This window comes from Scyliorhinus canicula, chromosome 11, assembly GCF_902713615.1.
Source record: "Scyliorhinus canicula chromosome 11, sScyCan1.1, whole genome shotgun sequence".
Lineage (NCBI taxonomy): Eukaryota > Metazoa > Chordata > Chondrichthyes > Carcharhiniformes > Scyliorhinidae > Scyliorhinus > Scyliorhinus canicula.
In genome coordinates, this window is record NC_052156.1 from 96,414,992 (window position 1) to 96,437,380 (window position 22,389).

The 22,389-nt window shown below is 48.0% G+C and overlaps 1 protein-coding gene and 1 non-coding gene across 2 annotated transcripts in view; both read right to left on the reverse strand.

Moving 5' to 3' along the window:
* The window catches only part of LOC119973209, a 98,158-nt gene extending 76,152 nt beyond the window's left edge, over window positions 1-22,006 (reverse strand). Inside the window, exon 1 of the mRNA XM_038810870.1 lies at window positions 21,821-22,006. Coding sequence (XP_038666798.1) covers window positions 21,821-21,973 — 153 coding nt within the window. The 5' untranslated portion in view covers window positions 21,974-22,006. The remainder of the gene's footprint in view (window positions 1-21,820) is intronic.
* trnas-aga lies at window positions 21,232-21,313 on the reverse strand. Its single transcript has one exon. It is a non-coding gene; the product is annotated as a tRNA-Ser (tRNA).
* Window positions 22,007-22,389: the final 383 nt, after the last annotated feature.

Sequence of the window (22,389 nt, forward strand, 5' to 3'; positions counted from 1 at the left end):
AGTTACCCATCTATCTCCAGTCTTTGGTGTAACTACTTCCCTGAAGCTCCTATCTATGACCCCCTCTGCCTCCCGAATGATCCGAAGTTCATCCAGCTCAAGCTCCATGTCCCTAACACGGTTTTTGAGGAGCTGGAGTTGGGTGCACTTCCCACAGATGAAATCAGCAGGGACACTGACGGCGTCCCTCACCTCAAACATTCTGCAGGAGGAGCATTGTACTGCCTTCCCTGACATCACCTCTAGATTTAAAAAAAAACAAGAAAAAGAAAGGAAGAGCTTACCTGATATTCCCTCAAACCCTGCTGCCGCTGAAAGGTAAGCAAATTTAAAGGCACTTACTCACCTTCACGACAGGCCCCTGCTCCCGCTTCCCAACAACCGTGGTTTTTTTTGGTTAGAGGAGGAGGCAGGGTGGGAAACACTGACGAAGTGTTTCGGGTTTAACTGTCACTTGACAACAGCCCCTCCACAAACCACCTTCAAATTAGGCTGACCGCACTGCACGTATGCAAATTTCCCCAGAACAGCTGATCAGTAGCTCTGCTGCCCTCTGCTGGATGCTTGCCTTCACTCAAACTCCTTGGGTCTCCTTCGCAGGTTCACCTTCAAATTAGGTTGACCGCACTGCACGTTTGCAAATTTACCCAGAACAGCTGATCAGTAGCTCTGCTCTGCTGCCCTCTGCTGGATGCTTGCCTTCACTCAAACTCCTTGGGTCTCCTTCGCAGGTTCACCTTCAAATTAGGCTGACCGCACTGCACGTATGCAAATTTCCCCAGAACAGCTGATCAGTAGCTCTGCTCTGCTGCCCTCTGCTGGAAATAGTAAGCAATGCGGCAGGTTGTTACATGAAGATATGGGTTCAACAACAAGGAAAATTAGGAAAATGTTAAGAGGAAAAATAACTTAGGAGAGGTTACTGATCGAGGTGTTAAGAGTCAAAACAGAGGTATAAAAGCCAACATAAGTGTACTTTACCTGAATGGTCGTAGTATTCGGAATAAGGTAAATGAGTTGATGGCGCAAATCATCGTGAATGACTATGTGGCCATTACTGAAACATGGTTAAAGGATGGTCACGCTTGGGAGTTAAATATCCACGGGTATCAAACTATTCGGAAGGACAGAGTGGATGGTAAGGGAGGTGGTGTTGCTCTGTTACTTAAGGATGACATCCGGGCAATAGTAAGGGATGACATCGGTGCTGTGGAGGATAAGGTTGAATCCATTTGGGTGGAAATCAGGAATAGTAAGGCGAAAACATCACTGATAGGAGTAGTCTATAGGCCATCAAATAGTAACATTATGGTAGGGCAGGTAATAAACAAATAACTGATGCATGTACAAATGGTACAGCAGTTATCATGGTGGATTTTAATCTACATGTCGATTGGTTTAACCAGGGCGGTCAAGGCGGCCTTGAGGAGGAGTTTATAGAATGTATCCACGATAGTTTCCTGGAACAGTATGTAATGGAACCTACAAGGGAACAAGTGGTCCTAGATCTGGTCCTGTGTAACGATTAACGATCTCATAGTTAGGGGTCCTCTCAGAAGGAGCAATCATAATATGGTGGAATTTAAAATACAGATGGAGGGTGAGAAGGTAAAATCAAACACTAGTGTTTTGTGCTTAAACAAAGGAGATTACAATGGGATGAGAGAAGAACTAGCTACGGTAGACTGGGAACAAAGACTTTATGGTGAAACAGTTGAAGAACAGTGGAGAACTTTCCAAGTGATTTTTCAGTGCTCAGCAAAGGTTTATACCAACAAAAAGGAAGGACGGTAGATACCGGAAGTCTGCAGAGGGATTTGGATAGGTTAAGTGAATGGGCTAGGGTCTGGCAGATGGAATATAATGTTGACAAATGTGAGGTTAAAATTTTGGTAGGAATAACAGCAAACGGGATTATTATTTAAACGATAAAATATTAAAGCATGCTGCTGTGCAGAGAGACCTGGGTATGCTCGTGCATGAGTCACAGAAAGTTGGTTTACAGGTGCAACAGGTGATTAAGAAGGCGAATGGAATTTTGTCCTTCATTGCTAGAGGGATGGAGTTTAAGACTAGGGAGGTTATGCTGTCTATCCTGGTACAAGACGGGCATGTATACGGTGTTAGTGAGGCCACAGCTGGAGTATTGTATTCAGTTTTGGTCTCCTTAACTGAGAAAGGACGTACTGGCACTGGAGGATGTGCAGAGGAGATTCACTAGGTTAATCCCAGAGCTGAAGGGGCTGGATTATGAGGAGAGGTTGAGTAGACTGGGACTGTACTCATTGGAATTTAGAAAGATGCAGCGGGATCTTACTGAAATCTATAAAATTATGAAGGGAATAGATAGGATAGATGCGGGCAGGTTGTTTCCACTGGCAGGTGAAAGCAGAACTAGAGGGCATAGCCTCAAAATAAGGGGAAGTAGATTTAGGACTGAGTTTAGGAGGAACTTCTTCACCCAAAGGGTTGTGAATCTATGGAATTCCTTGTCCAGTGAAGAAGTTGCAGCTCGTTCATTAAATGTTTTTAAGATAAAGATAGATAGTTTTTTGAAGAATAAAGCGTTAAGGGTTAAGGCGTTCGGACAGGAAAGTGGAGCTGAGTCCAAAAAAAAACAGCCATGATCTCATTGAATGGTGGAGCAGGCTCGAGAGGCCAGATGGCCTACTCCTGCTCCTAGTTCTTAAGTTATGTTCTTTATGTTCTGTACTGTCTCCAAACCGAGTGCGGCCTCGGGACCGAGCATGACCATTTTGAGGCCTTGAATGGCTTTGGCTGCGAGCTGGACGGACGCCACTCAGCGAGTTCGTGGGGTGTCATCCAGCCCACTTCTCCGCCATCCAGCACATCCCCGATCCTGGTCACCCGGCAGCCATAGCCCTCCGCTCCGCCAGCCACTTCAAAGGATATTGTAGAGGTGCGGATACCTGTGTCGTGGCTCCCTAACAACACCACTACTCCTGATGAGGGAGAACTGCGGCACGTGGCGACCATGCTCCAGACTTTGAGAAGGTCCTGGTACAAGACGGGCAGCGCCAGCAAAGAGTTCCGAAGGCCCTGCTGTGATTTTGTACGAAGTAAGTAATGGCATGATGGGAAAACTGGTCAACTACTGGGTACAATGTAAGAAAAGCTGACTTCGCATGACCTAAAGCATGAATAAGATCAGAGATGGTGAAGCTGTTCCAAAATGCCTGAGCTCCGCAAATTCTGATGAGACCAACTCGTCATAACCCAAGGCAGTCTAAATACGGCAAGATAAGGTCAGGAAGGGACAAGTCTCCTCCGACATTTTAATATTCCATTAAAGGACGAAATAATGGTCTGAGTGATGAGACAGAGAGTCCTGGAAGGTCAGCAAGGTGACGCCTGTTTTATGATATTGCTTATGTTTGTACTTCTGATCGAATTCCTGACCAAGCTGTAGTCACGTAATCCTGATTCTGATCATGTATAAATACTGAGCTAATTTTATGTGAAAGTGCGAACTTAGGAAGGAATCAGCAGTGACATTAACTGCCCTCTGACCTCAAGTTTCAGCCATAACTGCAGGTCTGTTCGTAAATAAAATTTTGTTATTTTTCCTTAACAAGCATTGTTGAATCTTTCTACCACAGTCCAGAAGTGGAAAAAAAATTGACTTCTACACTGCTGGTCAATGAACAGAAGCTACACGTCGTAGTTCAGGCCATGCACCTGGCGGATGAAATACGTCGCCAGGCACACCACCATGGAGGAAGCCCGACGTACAGGTATCGCTGCAGAGTCTGAAGAAGGAAAGTCGCCACCTGGGTACGAACGCACACCACCGCCTAACCACCCTCCGTAATCGGGACACTCACGACCTCTGCAGCGACCTAGTGTCGCAGAAGAACCGGTGGAGAGTTCTCTGGATGTGGGTGACAAATTCAGGGGGAGGGGTCAAAGTGACCAGTTGGTACGACACTGTGGAGTCAATCAGCTGGTTTATGACGATAACCCGACCCCAGTAGGACAGCACTCGGAGCAGTCCTGTCCAGCGTCCTAGGCGAGCGGTGACCTTGGCCTCCAGCTCCTGTCAGGCTTCCTCAGGCAGGCAAAGGTCCAAGTAGAGGATGTTGGTCCTGCTCCAGCTAAAGGGCCTGTGCTCTTCTGTGAGGGGGTTCATCTGCCACGGACCAACCAGGAGTCCGAAACCTTTAGCCCAGTTGGTCCCAGCAGAGAACGCGGCGGAGTACACATCCTGCCACTCTCGCATCCTCCACAGATCACTGCGTACCGTGAACATGAGGAGCATGTCATTAGCGTAATCCGAGAGGACCACCGCGATGCCGGGCCGGCGCAGTACCAGACCAGATAACCTCCTCCGCAAGAGGCACAGGAAAGGCTCCACGCAAAATGAATAAAGTTGGTGGGACAAGGGGCAGCCGTGACGCACTCCTCTCAAAAAACGAACCAGGCACTCTGCAGCAGCGCACAGTAATTGAATCCAGGTGACAAAATGAGTCTCGAACCTGAGGGCACGCAGAGTCCCAAGTAAATACTTGTGCCCCACCATGTTGAACGCCTTCTCCTGGTCGAGAGACAGGAAGGCGCTCGACATACCAGCCCTCTGTGAATGTTGGATTCGGTCCCGGACCAGGTGGATGTTATCGTAAATGGTTCGCCCAGGACCGCGGAGTACTCGTCAGGGTGGACATGTGGTCCAGCACGGAACCAAGGCGCAAAGACAGTGCCTTGGCAAAAATCTTGTCGTCCGTGCTGAGGGGGGAGACCGGTAGCTAATTTTTAAGGTGGTGGAGATCCCACTTCTTGGGCAATGGGGCAATAACGACACTGCGCCACGAAAGGGGTATCTCCCCGGTCGTGATACATTCCCCCAGGACACCCGCTTAGTCGCACCCCAGGATGTCCCAAAACGCCCTGAATAACTCGATGGTCAGCCCGTCCAGCCCTGGGGTTTTGCCCCTTGACACGCTGTCAAGAGCGCCGGTCAGCTCTCTCAGGTCAATCGGTGAATCGAGCCTCCCAGCGCCCTCCAGGCCGACCTGCTGTAGGTCCTCCCACAGCACTCTGTAAACGTCCTCGCTGGAACAGATCCAGAGAAATTCGGATCCAGGATCCGGAGAAAAGAGGTCGGAATAAAAGTACCTAACCTGGGTCCTGAACCCCCCCCCCCACCCCGATCGGAGACAAGGGACCCGTCGTCGGCCAGCAGCGGAGAAGTCTGCTAACGGCCCTATGCCCTTTCTCCAGCGAGTAGAAGGAGGAGGAGCCGCGGTCCATGTCCATTAGGAGACGGAACCAAGACTTCACATACTCACTGTGGGACCAGACAAGTTGCAGGACCCACAGCGCGCCCTTTTTCTCTATACACCAGCCGCAGGGCCAGGTCCTCATTGGGCTGAGCAAGACGTGTCTCCAGATCAAAGGTTTTTTCAGCCAATTTGGCGATCTTGGATTTTCGCCTTGCCGTCGACCCCTTCTTGTACCCCTGACAGAAGGCACGGATGTGAGTCTTGCTCATGTTCAATCATAGCCTCATGGAGGGGAAGCCTCCCCGCTTCCTTCTCCCAACGGCTCAGAACCGACAAAAGGAGACCAGGAACCATTCGTCCTCCAGCAGCAGGTTGTCAAAGTGCCAGTGCTTGAGCGCAGGACGGGCAGGTGGTGATCCGAGCACAGCATCTGCTCCACAGGGGTTGGCAGAACGCTGGCCAAGTCAGTCATAGATATGTAAAGATGGCCGATTCTGGACGCTCTGATCACTTGCGCACAAAGGTGTACACCCTGGAGTCAGGATGGAGAGTTTCCCAGAAGTCCACTAAATCAAAGCACCCAAACAGGTCCCTCAACGTCACCACCACTGGGAAAACGTGCTGGATACTAAGACGATCCCTATCCTGGAGGGTGCAGTTAAAATCCCCTCCAAGGACGATGCACTCGCCCACCGGGATGGTGCCGAGAAGAGCGGACACTCTGGGCTGGATTCTCTGATTTGGAGACTATGTCCTGACACCGGCATGGGAATGGTGGCGCTTTACGACCGACAAAATGACATAAAATGGCCACCGATCTCCCATCTGGTGGGGCACTAGCAGACACGCAGCGTCGAGCACCCGGCTCTAGCTGCCGAACCAGCTGGAGAATTGTTGGGTCAGTGGCAGCGCTTGCGCTGTGCAATATGGCTTCACGCACGCAGTGTGTCTGCCAAATAGTGTCCCCAAATGTGCCCCCAGCCCCTGCCAAAGCCGCCACTGCCAAAGCCTGCGGATCGGCTCTCCCCAGATTGTGGCAGCGCTGGACTAGGCCACGCCGAATTCCCGAAAGAAAATAGCATGAGAGACCCACGCCATCGGGAACACAGCCCCTCGGGGGAAGAGCATCACGGGGAGGGCCTCAGGTAACATCCATATGGCCGTCCACATGGTATGCGGAATACTCCCACAGTATGCTGTTTTGGAGCGGGCGGAGCATCGCAAAAGTGGCACTGCCCCCGATTTCTCCGGCCGATCGCCAAACGCGATTTTGGTGCTGGTGACCGGAGAATCCCGCCCTCTTATCAAAGAAAGTCGCCTGCTGCGGTTCAATCTGAGGAGCGTAACATTCACAAAGTGAAGCACCACGCCTCCATCGCAGACCTTTAAGTGCAACAGGCGGCCTGGTACTGGCTCGCCCCAAAATCTCCAGCTGAAAATGTGGAGACAACAAGATAGCCGCCACCCAGGCTGAATTTGAGGTCAGATACTCATGAAGATCCCCCCCATGCCACTCCAGGAGCCTCTTGGCTTCTTCTTCCAGGGCGGTGTGGGTTTACTGCAGGAAGCACACAACATGCTTTCCGTCCCGGAGGACCGAGAAGCACTGGAATCTGATGTGCATTCCTGCTGCCGTTGATGTTGAGGCTGGCTATGGTTATCTCCATGTCAGTGGTAGTTTTTATCCCTCACCAACACCTTTAAATGTGCACACAGGGAGCAGAGGAGCGCCTACTCCTCCACTCCCTCAGAAGCCCCATGAGGAAGGCAAGAGCTCGACGCTGCTCCTCCTAGTCTTGATCTGTTTCCCGCGCCTCTATGGCATAGGCACAGGTGAATCCCAGGAGCCATGCCAGTTCTGGACAGCTGTCAAGTGCTAGCGCATGCAGTCCCGGTGACAGTGATTGAGGTCGATAAGTTCCCCCGTGGGGATGAGGGCTGGAGGACACCCTCTGCCTTGCTGTAGAGAGCGTCAAAATCCTCCTCCATGCTCACCACCAAGCTGCCGTCCTCCTCCGGGCGGTCATATGGAGTGTGGCGGGCGGCACAAGCCCACCGACTAGCCCTTGGCCTGAATCCACATGTACTGGCTCCTCCATCATTGAGGACGTGGATATTTGTGGAGCCTCCTCCTCCAGTGAGTTGTTTAGTTGTCCATCACCATTCACGGCTGGATGTGGCAGGACTGCAGAGCTTAGGTATGATGCATTAATTGCGGAAACGCTTAGTTCTGTCTATTAATGTCCCACCTAGCCCTTCCTTATCCTCAGTCGGTCCCTACGTCCACCACCAGACTCTTGAGATGGGTGAGGACCCAAAATCTCTTCACCGACCTGTTGAGGTGCCTTACATTCCATGCTACAATCCAGATTTGGTGCTGGGCGGGGTGGGGGCTGTCCTGCACCACCCCCCTTTTGTGGGGTCAACCATATTCACCCTGTGGGCTTGGCCCTGTTTGCCCGCACCTACCCTTACTCACAGGACATACAAGATGGATGGCGACTAGTTCCTCATTTTCACAGTCGCCATGTATGATTTGTAACCAGCGGTCTCCCCTTCTTCGCTCCCCTCCGTTTCTCCCACCCTTGCGTCCCCCATTCCCTTTGCTTTGCGCTCTTTTCTGCCTCCCCCGACCCATCGCTTTTCGCCCTTTGTTTCCTCTGAAGTTCCCCTCTGCCAGACCCTCCTCCCCTCTTGGGAGGTGTGCCTACTTGCTCACTGTACCCCTGTACACCAGCCTACTCGCTTTTGTAGTGGCTCCCCAATTTAACCCTCAACTACCTCTCCACACCCGTTCTCTCTGCAGCTCTCCTCTTGTTCGCCCCTGCCGCTCTCGACGTCTTGCAGTCCATGTTCTGGCCTCTTCCCTCTATTGTTGTTTGCCCAGTCTATTCTACTGGACAAATTTGTTGGCTTCTTTCGGGTGTCAAAGTAATGTTCTTTACCCTGATACGTGACCCATAGTTTGGCAGGCCAAGCCACACCACACATTTGTGGAGCACAAATTTGGCACCATTGAATTCTGATTGGTGCTTGGTCAAGTCAGCACCAATGTTCTTTCCACTTGCACCATCTCGTGCCAACTCCATCTACAAACTTGCTGATGACACGAGCGTACTGGGTCAGATCTCAAACAACAATGAATCAGAATACAGGAGGAGATAGAGAACCAAGTGGCATGGTGGAATGACAGCAATCTGGGCAGCACAGTAGCATAGTGGTTAGCACAGTTGCTTCACAACTCCAGGGTCCCAGGTTTGATTCCTGGCTTGGGTCACTGTCTGTGTGGAATCTGCACATCCTCCCAGTGTGTGCGTGGGTTTCCTCCGGGTGCTCCGGTTTCCTCCCACAGTCCAAAGATGTGCGGGTTAGGTGGATTGGCCATGCTAAATTGCCCGTAGTGTCCTAAAAAGTAAGGTTGGGGGGGGGTTGTTGGGTTACGGGTATAGGGTGGATACGTGGGTTTGAGTAAGGTGATCATTGCTCGGCACAACATCGAGGGCCGAAGGGCCTGTTCTGTGCTGTACTGTTCTATAACCCTTAACTGATTCAACCATCAAAACGTATCACCTCACATTTATCCAAATTAAACTCCATCTGCCATTCATCGGCCCACTGGCCCAAATTATCATATTCCCATTGCAATCTTAGATAACCTTCTTCACCATAGAAATCATCCTATCTGGCTGTATCACAGCCGGCCCAAGACCATAAGAAACTACAGAGTTGGGAACACAGCCAAGTCCATCACTTGAACCCGCCTCCCATTCATTGACTCTGTCTACACCTCCCACTGCCTTGGCAAAGCGGGCAGCACAATCAAAGACCCCTCCCACCGGGTTATTCTCTCTTCCAACTTCTTCCATTGGGCAGGAGATACAAAAGTCTGAGAACATGCACAAACAGATTCAGAAACAGCTTCTTCCCAACTGTTACCCCCTTCTCCAGTTCCCCCTGTCGTCAGCACCTCCTCCAGCAATGCTGAGGCCAGCTCTACCGGGAAGCTCTGTATCTCCTTTCTTGCAAAGACTCGAACCTGCATGTATCTAAATATTTCCCCCTGCCCCTGCCATACTTCGCTCCCAGTTCCTTCAATCCTGCAAACCGACCCCCAAGAAACAAATCTTTTAGTGTCGTAATTCCTTTCTCCTCCTATCTCCGAATATTTCCATCCCACTTTCCTAGCTCAAATCTATGGTTCTCCCGAATCGACATTTCCCTCTACCTTGCCCCAACCCAAAGTGCTGATGGAACGGACTCCAAATTCTCAACAAACCAGCAGGGGCTGGTTTAGCTCACCAGGCTAAATCGCTGGCTTTTAAAGCAGACCAACAGCATGGTTCGATTCCCGTACCAACCTCCCCGGACAGGCGCCGGAATGTGGTGACTAGGGACTTTTCACAGTAACTTCATTGAAGCCTACTCGTGACAATAAGCGATTTTCATTTCATTATTACCTGACACCTAGAGTATTTCCCCAGGTCCGTCGGGAGCAGCTCTGTTGCTAGTGCCTTCAATTTAGACCTCCTACGCAAGCTCTCCTCCATTCTGACCATTGGTAACCAACCCCTCTGACCCAGCTCCATACCTTCTCCACATTCGCCGCCCAATAATAATACATCAGATACGGAAGACCCAAACCCCCTGCCTTCCTCTCTGTTGAGCACTTTTCATACTCTGGCCACCTTCCCTCCCCATATGAATGAGGTAATCATTCCTTTAATCTCTCTAAAAAATGCCTCTCTAAAAAAGGCAGGAAAATCGGCAGGCATTGGAATTTGCGGCAACACATTCATTTTAACCACCAGTACCCGACCCGCCAGTGACAGAGAGAGACCATCCCACCTAACCAGATCAGCTTTCAACCGCCCCACCAAACGAGAAATGTTGTACCTACAGAGCCCCCCCCCCCCCCCCCGACCTCCCCACCAATTCCGAGCAACCTGCACCCCCAGGTATCTAAAGTGAGCCCCTGCCCTACGGAATGGCAGCCCCTCACACCTGCCCACACTCCCGGCCAGGCACCGAGGTTCTTGTGAGTAGGCAGCACGGTAGCACAGTGGCTAGCACAGTTGCTTCGCAGCTCCAGGGTTCCAGGTTCAATTCCCGGCTTGGGTCACTGTCTATGTGGAGTCTGCACGTTCTCCCCGTGTCTGCGTGGATTTCCTCTGGGTGCTCCGGTTTCCTTCCACAGTCCAAAGATGTGCAGGACAAGTGAATTGGCCATGCTGAATTGCTCTTCGTGTCCAAAAAGGTTGGGTGGGGTTACGGGGATAGAGTGGAGGTGTTGGCGTGAGTAGGCTGTTCTTTCCAAGGGCCGGTGCAGACTCGATGGGCAGAATTGCCTCCTGCACTGCAGATTCTATGATTGTCTAGATTTAATTTATACCCCGAGAAAGATGCAAACATCTGAAGCAGCTCCAATATTCCCCCTAATGGGACACTTGGTTCTGACACGTATAACAGCAAGTCATCGGCATATGAGGGCATCATTTGCTCTACCCACCCCCCACACTTTCTATACCCCGCAACTTCTTAATGCGATGGCCAATGGCTCAATCGCGAGTGCAAACAGCACATAGGACATCCCTGCCTAGTCCCACTGTGGAGAGAAAAGTATCCCAAGCTGATGCTATTTGTGCGGACACTCGCCGTCGGCTCCTTATACAGTAGCTTTACCCAGTCCACAAATTGTGGACCAATCCCAAACCGCTACAGAACTTCCATCAAGTACCCCCATTCTATCCGGTCAAATGCTTTCTCGGCGTCCAATGTCACAACCACCTCTGGTTCCTTCCCCTCCGCCGATGCCATAACCACATTAACACCCTCGTAATATTTGAAGGAGAGCTGCCTCCCTCTCACAAACCCTGTCTGCTTTTAACCTATCACTTCAGGAGGCACTCCTCTAGCCTACCTGCCAGTACTTTCCCCAATACCTTGGCATCCATGTTTAAAAGTGATATGGGCCTATACAACCCACGCTCCATCGGATCCTTATCTTTTTTGAGCAATAGGGAAATCAAAGCCTGCCCGAAAGTTTGTGGTAACATCCCCTTCTCTATCGCCTCCTCAAACATCCCCAACACCAGCTGTACCAGCTTATCCTTGAATTTTTTATAATATTCCTTCGGAAACCTATCCGGCTGTGCCACCATGCCCGACTGCATCCTCTCAAATGCATTCAGATCATCTAGTCTGCACTGGCCCTTGGAAAGAGCACCCTAGATAAGCTCATGCCTCCACCCTATCCACATAACCCAACATAAAATTTTTGGCGAGGCCAATCCAGGACTCCAGGAGCTGCAGCTGGTGACACTTCCTGCACACATCCTGGCCCCGGACACTGGAAATGTTCTTTGTTTTCCACATAGAGCAGGAAGAGCACACCATGGCTTTGAGCTCTCCTGCCATTACTTAAGTCTTTAAATTAAACCATTTTTAAAATGAAATAATATCAATTACTCTAGGAGCCATCTTCCCTGGTTCTCATTACTTCAGTAACTATAGACCACAAATTAAAAACTTTACCAACTATAAGTGCCATGTGAGAGTACCTTTAAGAAATGGGTGTTTATACATGGATGTGTATGTAAGTATCTGTAGTGAGAGTACCTTTAAAAAATGGGTGTTTATTACTGCAGTGATGTCAGAGAGTGGGTGAAGCTGGGCTGTCTGTCAGCTTTTTACTTTCATTTTAGGATTATTGCTGCAGGGGATGTTTTAGTTTTCATTTTCAGAGCTGGATAGATGCAGTCACAGCCAAAAGGGGCATTAGTCTCTTTCTCTGTAATCTAAAGAATGTAAATCAATCCTTTGGTGATTTAAAACGAATAACTGCTCTGAGCAGTGACTTTAACCTGATGTGCTTCAGTTTAAAAAAATGTTTTAAAGTCTTATGCATGTTAAAGGGAAAGTAAGAATTACTTAGTGTTGTATTCTTTGGGGTTGTATTTCAATTAATGGTTGCTAAAATGTTCACTAAATTTTTTAAAAGGTTAACTTGAGTTCATAGAATAAACATTGTTTTCCTTTAAAAAATACTTTTCCATAACTCTACATACCTGTAGAGTGGGCCGTGTGCTTCCCATACCACAATCTAGTAAAAGTTGTGGGTCAGGTGAACTCCATGATAGACTTTGGGGTTCTCTAAACCCTGGCCCATAAGAAATTGGGGGCTCGTCTGGGATAAAAGTCTATCTATTGGATTGGCTTCATGAACGGAAAGACAGTGACGGGTGAACATACTGTGGTTGCTTTCCAGGTGTGGTATTCTAGTTTAAGTGTGGAGTGTATTGTGGACAATGGCTTTTTCAGAGGCTCTGAAGTTTGTGGGAGTGGAGACGGTCACACGCAGTACCTTACAGACAGAGACTAAATGCAGACTGTTAGATATGGCAAAAACATTGTGGTTAACATTACCTGACAAAATGCGAAAAGGTGGTCATTATGGCGGGTGGCTAAGCATTTAAAGTTGCCTGAGATACAGTTTGACTCATTGGAAACGGCAAAAATGCAGTTACAAATTAAATTTCTCTCAGAAAAATTATACTTTTGGAGGAGTTTAAAAATTGAATTCCTGATGTAGTGAGAATTCATGTGGATGAGCAACGGGTTAAAACTGCAAGATTAGTAGCAGTAATAGAACATAGAACATAGAACGATACAGCGCAGTACAGGCCCTTCGGCCCTCGATGTTGCACCGACATGGAAAAAAAACTAAAGGCCATCTAACCTAATGGCAGATGATTATGAACTAGTTCATAAATCAAAGCTTGGTTTCCGACATCAGTTTCAGCCTGTGAGGGATAGAAATTGGAGACATGAGAAATACTCAAGTGGTAAAGGTAAAATTGATCTGATGGGAGATAATAAGGAGAGTGTACCTCAGATTATAAAATGAATCCAGGAGGGTGGAAAAGAAATGAAAAATTTCAAATGTTTCCACTGTAATAAACTAGGCCATGGAAAGTCACAGTGTTTGTGGTTGAAGAAAAACACTGGGAAGGCTGATGTGGTAAAACAGGATAAGACAGTGGGGTTTGTTAAAGTGGCAAAGGAAAGCCCAAGTGAAGCGAAGGAGGTGCAAAAGATTGTGCAGCCTGATTGATAAGAAGTTGCCAGATCTCTTTAAAGAATTTACTTGTGTGGGTAAAGTTTACTCATGTGTATCAGCAGGTGCAGATAAAGAAGTCAAAATTTTAAGAGATACGGGAGCTAGTCAATCTTTAATGGTAAGAGATAACAAGTTATGTAGTCTGGGAAGAATATTGCCAATATGTGGAATTCAGGGTGAGAGGAGTAGTATAAGGCAAGGTTGGAAAGTCAAGTGAAGAGTGAAGTGGTCGGAGTAATAGAGAAACTAGCTTGTCCTGGAATATAGTTTATCTTGGGTAATGATATAGCTGGATCGCAGGTGGGAGTGATGCCCACTGTGGTTGGTAAACCAGTGGAAAATTAGACAACTTAAGTGTTGAAGGACGAGTATCCTGGGATTTTTCCGGATTGTGTAGTAACAAGGTCGCAAAGTCACAGGTTAAGACAAGAGGAGAAATCAAAGAGTGAAGATGACGTTGAAGTGCAATTATCAGAAACGATTTTTGATCAGATGGTTGAAAAAGAACAAGAACAAGTGGAGGATGAGGCAGATATTTTTAATTCAGGAAAATTGGCGGAGTTACAACAAAAAGATATAGAAATAAAACGGATATATCAGAAAGCATACACGGACGAGGAATCTGAGTGTATACCAGAGTGTTATTACCGTAAAAGTGATGACTTGATGAGAAAATGGGAGACCTTTACATATGCAGGCGGATGAAAAGCGAGCAGAAGTTCATCAAGTAGTATTGCCGGTAGGGTACAGAAAGGAGGTGTTGCAAGTTGAACATGAGGTACCAACGGGAGGTCATTTGGGAATAAGGAACACTCAAGCCAAAATACAAAAACATTTTTATTGGCCTGGACTACATAAAGATGTACTTAAATTGTGTCAATCATGTCACACGTGTCAAGTGATAGGTAAACCTCAAGCAATGATAAAAACTAGCGCCCTTAATACCCATTCCAGGATTTGAGGAACCTTTTACAAGGGTCCTAATTGATTGCGTAGGACCGCTTCCTAAAACAAAAACTGGGAATCAATATCTTTTGACTATAATGGATGTGTCTACTAGGTTTCCAGAGGCCATTCCAGTACGTAATATTACAGCTAAAAGATTGTGGAGGAGTTACTTAAATTCTTTACTAGATATGGACTACCCACAGAAATACAATCGGATAAAGGATCAAATTTTACCTCAAAGTTATTCAAAGAAGTTATGGAAAACTTAGGAATAAAACAATTTAAATCAACTGTGTACCATCCAGAATCGCAGGGAGCGTTAGAAAGGTGGCATCAGACATTAAAGACAATGTTGAGGGATTATTGTCACGATTACCAGAGGATTGGGATAAAGGAATTCCATTTGTACTGTTTGCAATTACGGATGCAGCTAATGAGTCAACCAAATTCTGTCCTTTTGAGCAAATTTTTGTTCATGAGGTAAGAGGACCACTTAAATTGATTAAGGAAAAATTGGTGAGTTAGAAATCAGAATATACATTCTTGGATTCCATGTCAAATTTTAGGGAATGATTAAATAGAGCAGGTGAATTGGCTAGACAACATTTAAACGTTGTACAAAATGTGATGAAATGGGTAGCGGACAAGAAATCCAGAGTTCATAGTTTTGCCAGTGGAGATAAAGTTTTACTGTTTTTAGCAGTGGTAGGTGAACCTTTAAGTGCAAGGTTTTGTGGACCTTAACAGATTGAAAGGAAATTAAGTGAGGTGAATTATGTGGTAAGAACACGAGATAGAAGGAAGACTCACCGAGCGTGTCATGTGAAGATGTTTAAAAGGTACTTTGAATGGGAAGGAGAGAAAAAGGAGGTTTTAATGATTCTAACTCAAAGTGACGAACCAAATCCAGATGACTGTGAATTTGACATACCTCAAATTAAATTGAAAAATGAGGATGTCTTAAAAATTGGGATAAATTGTCGAGTTACCTTCCAGAGGAAAAACAAACTGACCTGAAAGAGTTATTGATATCACATGGGCAAGTTTGCAGAGATAAATTGAAAAGTACTAAAATGGCTAGACATGATGTAGATGTGGTAAATGCTGTTCCAATCAAATAACATCCATACAGACTTAGCCCTTTAAAATTGGCACAGGTTAACAAAGAGATTGAGTGTATGCTTAAAAATGGCATAATTGAAGTGGGTTGCAGCCAATGGAGCTCACCCATAATGATGGTACCAAAACCAGATGGTACCCAACGGTTGTGTGTGGACTACAGAAAGGTTAATGCAGTTAATGGTGGTAAACCTAGCTGAAAGTGAATCTGGAAAAGCCCAAGTCACTTTCCTTGGCCATACAATTGGACAGGGTGGAATGGTGCCACGGGATGTGAAAATAAAAGTTATTGGGGAGTTTCCGATACCCTCGGCACGACGGGAAATAACGTGATTTCTTGGCATGTGTGGATTTGTTCGAACATTTGTGCAACAGTTTTGTTGCATGATTGCGCCACTGATGGACTTGCTGCAGAAATGTCAAAAATTTCAATGGACAGTGGAGCGTCAACAGGTATTTGACTGCCTGAAAGCTATGATAACCAATGCTCCAGTGTTGGAGAATTGCAAGGGACTCTTTGGTCAGATTGAACTAAAATATCTGACTTTAAAGAGAAATGCCGAGGCGTAGAGAAATGGACGGATCGTGCAGAGATCTTCTTGGTCAAAGAGACTGTCAATCAAGAAGGATTTCAGTTGAAGGAAGAAAGAAAAATGGACTACATTATTATACCTATTTGCGTGTGTTGTCTTTTGAAACGATACAATATATTTACTGTGTGCATTTCTTGAAGGATAGTGAAAAGGTGAAAAATGAAACCATCTTGAAGTTGATGGTTTTTTTTATTTTTTTCTTGCGGGGAGGTGTCATGTAAGAAATGGGTGTTTATAAATGGGTGTGTATGTAAGTATCTGTAATGAGAGTACCTTTAAGAAATGAGTGTGTATATCTGCAGCGATGTCAGATAGTGGGTGGAGCTGGGCTGTCTGTCAGCTCTTTACTTTCGTTTTAGGCTTTTTGCTGCAGGGTGTGTTTTGTTTTCATTTTCAGAGCTGGATAGCTGCAGTCACAGCCAGAAGGGGTATTAGTCTCTCTCTCTCTGTAATCTAAAGAATGTAAATCGATCCCTTGGTGATTTAAAACTAATAACTTCTCTCAGTTGTGACTTTAACCTGATGTGCTTCTGTTAAAAGTTGTTTTTTCCCCCAGGTCTCATGGATGTTAAAAGGAAAGAATTACTTAGTGTTGTATTCTTTGGGGCTTGCATTTGAATTAATGGTTGCTAAGATGTTCACTATATGTTTTAAGAAGGTTAACTTGAGTTCATAGAGTAACATTTTGTTTGCTTTAAAAAATACTCTTCCATTTCTGCTGTACCACACCTGTAGAGTGGGCTGTGTGCTCCCCATACCACAATCTAGTAAATGCTGTCGTGAATGCCATGATACACTTTGGGGTTCTCTAAACCCTGGCCCATAACAAATGCGATAAAAGTAGTAAATACTGATCTGTCCGAACTCACCCAATCTATCTACTATGAAGACATATTGGTAATGTATGGGTTTTATAACAAGATGGCGCCGGAGTGAGGTGACTCTCTGCAAGCTCTCCCCAACAGATCCACTTTTTACTTAACTTATACTCGTTCTAATCTTTTAAAAATTAATTCTAAAGCTAATATTATTACTAACCTCTCTCTTTTATCTTCTCTTGCTGGCTTGAAGATCCTCCGAGGCCCTTGGAGACCTTTTGACGCGACCCGACCTGACCTCCGTGGCTTGGAAGAAGATTGGGCCCAAACCGGAAGTGAAGCCCCGACCTCGATTTGGAGCCGACCCGGGCCTCGGAGCTCCAAACCCGGCCTAACTACCGATGCCCGGCCTAGTCCCTGGAGCTCCCGACCTGACCCCCGACGGCAAGACCCGGTCGAACGCGGCCCGCCCAGCGACCCGACCCGGAGAGGCCCGCCCAGCAACCCGACCTACCTGGTGATGGAAGAAAGAAAAATCCACATGGAGGCCCCACCGTGCCGACTTCAAGATCCAACCCTAGGAGCGCCCAGGGAGGGAACAGACCACGAGACCCAGCCCAACCTGCCTCAGGAAGACCCTGCACACGACCCAGGACCCCAAAAATGGCGGAGACCGCGCGCGAGGACCCTAACGCGCTGCAAGGTATTCCCGTGCCCGCAGAACGGCGGGACCCATCCAAACTCGCCCCCCCCGGAAACCACTCTACCTCAACCAGCGCCCGGGACCCTGCCAGACGCGACCCCGGAAACGTAACCAGCGTCCTGGTCCCCGTCAGCGCCTTGGACCCTGCCAGACGCAACCACCTACCTTCCACAAGGGCTGACGTCACCCATCGGATCCCAAGATCATCCAGCAGCAGCCGCCGACCGAGGGAGAGAGGGAAACGCGGCAGTCTGCAGGTTAGACTGAAGCAACGCGGTTTCAAGACCCCTCTCCCCAGCATACTCCTGGCAAATGTCCAAGCGATTGAAAACAAGCTGAATGAACTTCACGCCAGACTTACCTCTCAGACAGAAGTAAGAAACTGCTGTGTGTTCTGTTTCAAAGAGACATGGCTCACCCCCACCTCACCGGACTGCGCCATACAACCTGAAGGCTTCTCTATTCACCGGGCGGACCGCACGGCATCTTCAGGAAAAGCGAAAGCTGGAGGGGTTTGCCACCTCATCAACTCCTCCTGGTGCTTGGATGTGGCGACCCTGGCGACCTACTGCTCCCCAGACCTGGAATACCTGACCGTAAAGTGCCGCCCATACCATCTTCCACGTGAGTTCACTTCAGCCATTATCACAGCGGTCTACATCCCACCCCAGGCAGAAGTGAGGAAGGCGCTGGATGAACTGTACACAGTCATAAACAACTATGAAACAGAACACCCGGAGGCCTTGTTCATCATGGCCGGAGACTTCAACAAGACCAACGTCAAGAGTGTACTGCCAAAATTCCACCAGCACATCTCCTGTCCCACCAGGGGCGACAACTCTTGACCACTGCTACTCAAAAATCAAGGGCGCCTACCGTTCCATCCCCTGACCGCCTTTTGGGAAATCAGACCATAGAACATAGAACATAGAACAGTACAGCACAGAACAGGCCCTTCGGCCCTCAATGTTGTGCCGAGCCATGATCACCTTACTCAAACCCACGTATCCACCCTATACCTGTAACCCAACAACCCTCCCCCTTTAACCTTACTTTTATTAGGACACTACGGGCAATTTAGCATGGCCAATCCACCTAACCCGCACATCTTTGGACTGTAGGAGGAAACCGGAGCACCCGGAGGAAACCCACGCACACAGGGGGAGGACGTGCAGACTCCACACAGACAGTGACCCAGCCGGGAATCGAACCTGGGACCCTGGAGCTGTGAAGCATTTATGCTAACCACCATGCTACCCTGCTGCCCCTTCTGTGCTCCTTCTCCCGGCTTACAAGCAGAAACTCAAGCGGGAGAATCCAGCTAAGAAGGCTGTGCAGTGCTGGTCCGAGGAGACAGAAGAGATCTTACGCGACTGCCGAGAGACAGTGGGCTGGTCATATTTAAGAACTCAGCGACTAACTTAAATGAGTATGCCACCACCAACACAGACTTCATCAGTAAACGTGTGGACAACTGCATGCCAAAGAAAGCAGTACGTGCGGAAACCATGGCTCAACCGCGAGATTGACTCCCTACTGAAGGACAGATATGATGTGTTCAAAGCAGACGACCCTGTCCTATACAAGAAATCCAGGTACGACATCTGCAAAGCCATCCGAGATGCCAAGAGAGAATATCAAACTAAGCTGGAGTCACAGACAGACTCTCGACGGTTGTGGCAAGGACTAAACAACATAATGGGCTACAAAGCGAAGCCGAGCAGTATCTCTGGCAGCAGTGCACCCCTCCCCGATGAACTTAATGCATTCTATGCTCGGTTCGAGCAGGTAACCAACAACCCACTGTCGACGGCCCCAGCAGCCCATAATTCACCCACACCCACCATCACAGCGTCCGAAGACAGATCAGCCTTCCTGAAAGTGAACCCGGCGAAGGCGACGGGCCCGGACGGGATCCCTGGTCGTGCACTCAGAGCCTGCGCAGACCAGCTGACAGAGGTATTCACAGACATCTTTAGCCTGTCCCTACTCCACTCCGAGGTCCCCACCTGCTCCAAGAAGACCACCATCATACCGGTAACAAAGAAGAACCAGGCAGCGTGCCACAATGACTACCGTCCGGTGGCCCTGACTTCAGTCGTAATGAAGTGCTTCGAGAGGCTGATCATGAAGCGCATCACCTCCATACTCCCGGAACGCCTTGACCCACTTCAATTCGCATACCGTCGCAACCGGTCCACATCAGACGCCATTTCCCTGGCCCTACACTCATCCCTAGAGCATCTCGAAAACAAGAACTCCTACATCAGACTCCTGTTTAAGGGCAGCAGGGTAGCATGGTGGTTAGCATAAATGCTTCACAACTCCAGGGTCCCAGGTTCGATTCCCGGCTGGGTCACTGTCTGTGTGGAGTCTGCACGTCCTCCCCCTGTGTGCGTGGGTTTCCTCCGGGTGCTCCGGTTTCCTCCCACAGTCCAAAGATGTGCGGGTTAGGTGGTCTGGCCATGCTAAATTGCCCGTAGTGTCCTAATAAAAGTAAGGTTAAGGGGGGGTTGTTGGGTTACGGGTATAGGGTGGATACGTGGGTTTGAGTAGGGTGATCATGGCTCGGCACAACATTGAGGGCCGAAGGGCCTGTTCTGTGCTGTACTGTTCTATGTTCTATGTTCTATGTTTGTTGACTACAGCTCCGCCTTCAACACCATAATCCCAGCCAAGCTCATATCAAAGCTCCAAAACCTAGGACTTGGCTCTCCACTCTGCAACTGGATCCTCGATTTACTGACCAACAGACCACAATCAGTAAGAATGAACACCAGCACCTCCTCCACAATAGTCCTCAATACCGGTGCCCCGCAAGGCTGCGTACTTAGCCCCCTACTCCCTGTACATACACGACTGCGTGGCAAAACTTGGTTCCAACTCCATCTACAAGTTTGCTGACGTTACGACCATAGTGGGCCGGATCTCGAATAACGACGAGTCAGAATACAGGAGGGAGATAGATAACCTAGTGGAGTGGTGCAGCGGCAACAATCTCTCCCTCAATGCCAGCAAAACTAAAGAGCTGGTCATTGACTTCAGGAAGCAAAGTACTGTACACACCCCTGTCAGCATCAACAGGGCCAAATGGAGATGATTAGCAGTTTCAAATTCCTAGGGGTGCACATCACCAAAAATCTGTCCTGGACCACTCACATTGATGCTATCACCAAGAAAGCACAACAGCGCCTATATTTCCTCAGGAAACTAAGGAAATTCGGCATGTCCACATTAACCCTTACCAACTTTTACAGATGCACCATAGAAAGCATCCTATCGGGCTGCATCACAGCCTGGTATGGCAACTGCTTGGCCCAGGACCGCAAGGAACTTATCATAGAATTTACAGTGCAGAAGGAGGCCATTCGGCCTATCGAATCTGCACCAGCTCTTGGAAAGAGCACCCTACCCAAGGTCAACACCTCCACCGTATCCCCATAACCCAGTAACCCCACACAACACTAAGGGCAATTTTGGACACTATGGGCAATTTATCATGGCGAATCCACCTAACTTGCACATCTTTGGACTGTGGGAGGAAACCGGAGCACCCGGAGGAAACCCACGCACAGACGGGGAGGATGTGCAGACTCCGCACAGACAGTGACCCAAGCCGGAATCGAACATAGGACCCTGGAGCTGTGAAGCAATTGTGCTAACCACTATGCTACCCTGCTGCCAAACGAAGATGCGTAGTCGGCAGGATTCGAACCAGCGCGGGGAAACCCCAATGGATTTCTAGTCCATCGCCTTAACCACTCGGCCACGACTACTTCAGAGAGTCGTGAACACCGCCCAGTCCATCACACGAACCTGCCTCCCATCCATGGACTCCATCTACACCTCCCGCTGCCTGGGGAAAGCGGGCAGCATAATCAAGGATCCCTCCCACCCGGCTTATTCACTTTTCCAACTTCTTCCATCGGGCAGGAGATACAGAAGTCTGAAAACACGCATGAACAGACTCAAAAACAGCTTCTTCCCCACCGTCACCAAGCTCCTAAATGACCGACCTCATTAACACTGCACCCTGTATGCTTCATCCGATGCCAATGTTTATGTGATTACATTATATATCTTGTGTTGCCCTATTATGTATTTTCTTGAATTTTGTTTAATTCCCTTTTCTTCCCATGTACTGAATGATCGGTTGAGCTGCTTGCAGAAAAATACTTTTCACTGTACCTCGGTACACATGACAATAAACAAATCCAATCCAATCCAATGATCCTGTGACATTTTATATCTTTGACCTCTATTGTTCTAGTTTCAGTGCTCACCTTTTCAAACTCCGTGAGATCTTCTTTTGATAGTTCCCCTTTCTTCCCTCTGTCGCTGCTTTGGAAGTACTCTACAGATCCATATTCATGGAGTAATTCCTCTGGCTCCAGAAAAGGAAAATGAATCAACGTGTTTGACATCTTTTTTTGCATCAATGCATTTCCCTGCAATACGAAACAAAATTACTGCATCAACTCAAGCAATACATTTCTTCACTCTCATTACTTGTGTCAATGTTTCCTGTTCTGCGAAACCAATTATAATGCTCAACTGCATTGCACTGGATTCTGTGCAGATAGTGGATTCAACTTGAGGTGGCATCATCTTACACACGAGTCTGATAATGTTCTTCTTGTTAATCTAGCAATACTGCTTTTTTTGAAATACTTCCATGGGATGGCGAGACTGACGTACGAGGTGAGATTGAATAGGTTTGGATTGTATTCGCTGGAGTTCAGAAGAACGAGGGGATATCTCATAAAAACCTATAAAATTCTAACGGAACTAGATAGGGTAGATGCAGAAAGGATGTTATAGAACATAGAACATTACAGCGCAGTACGGGCCC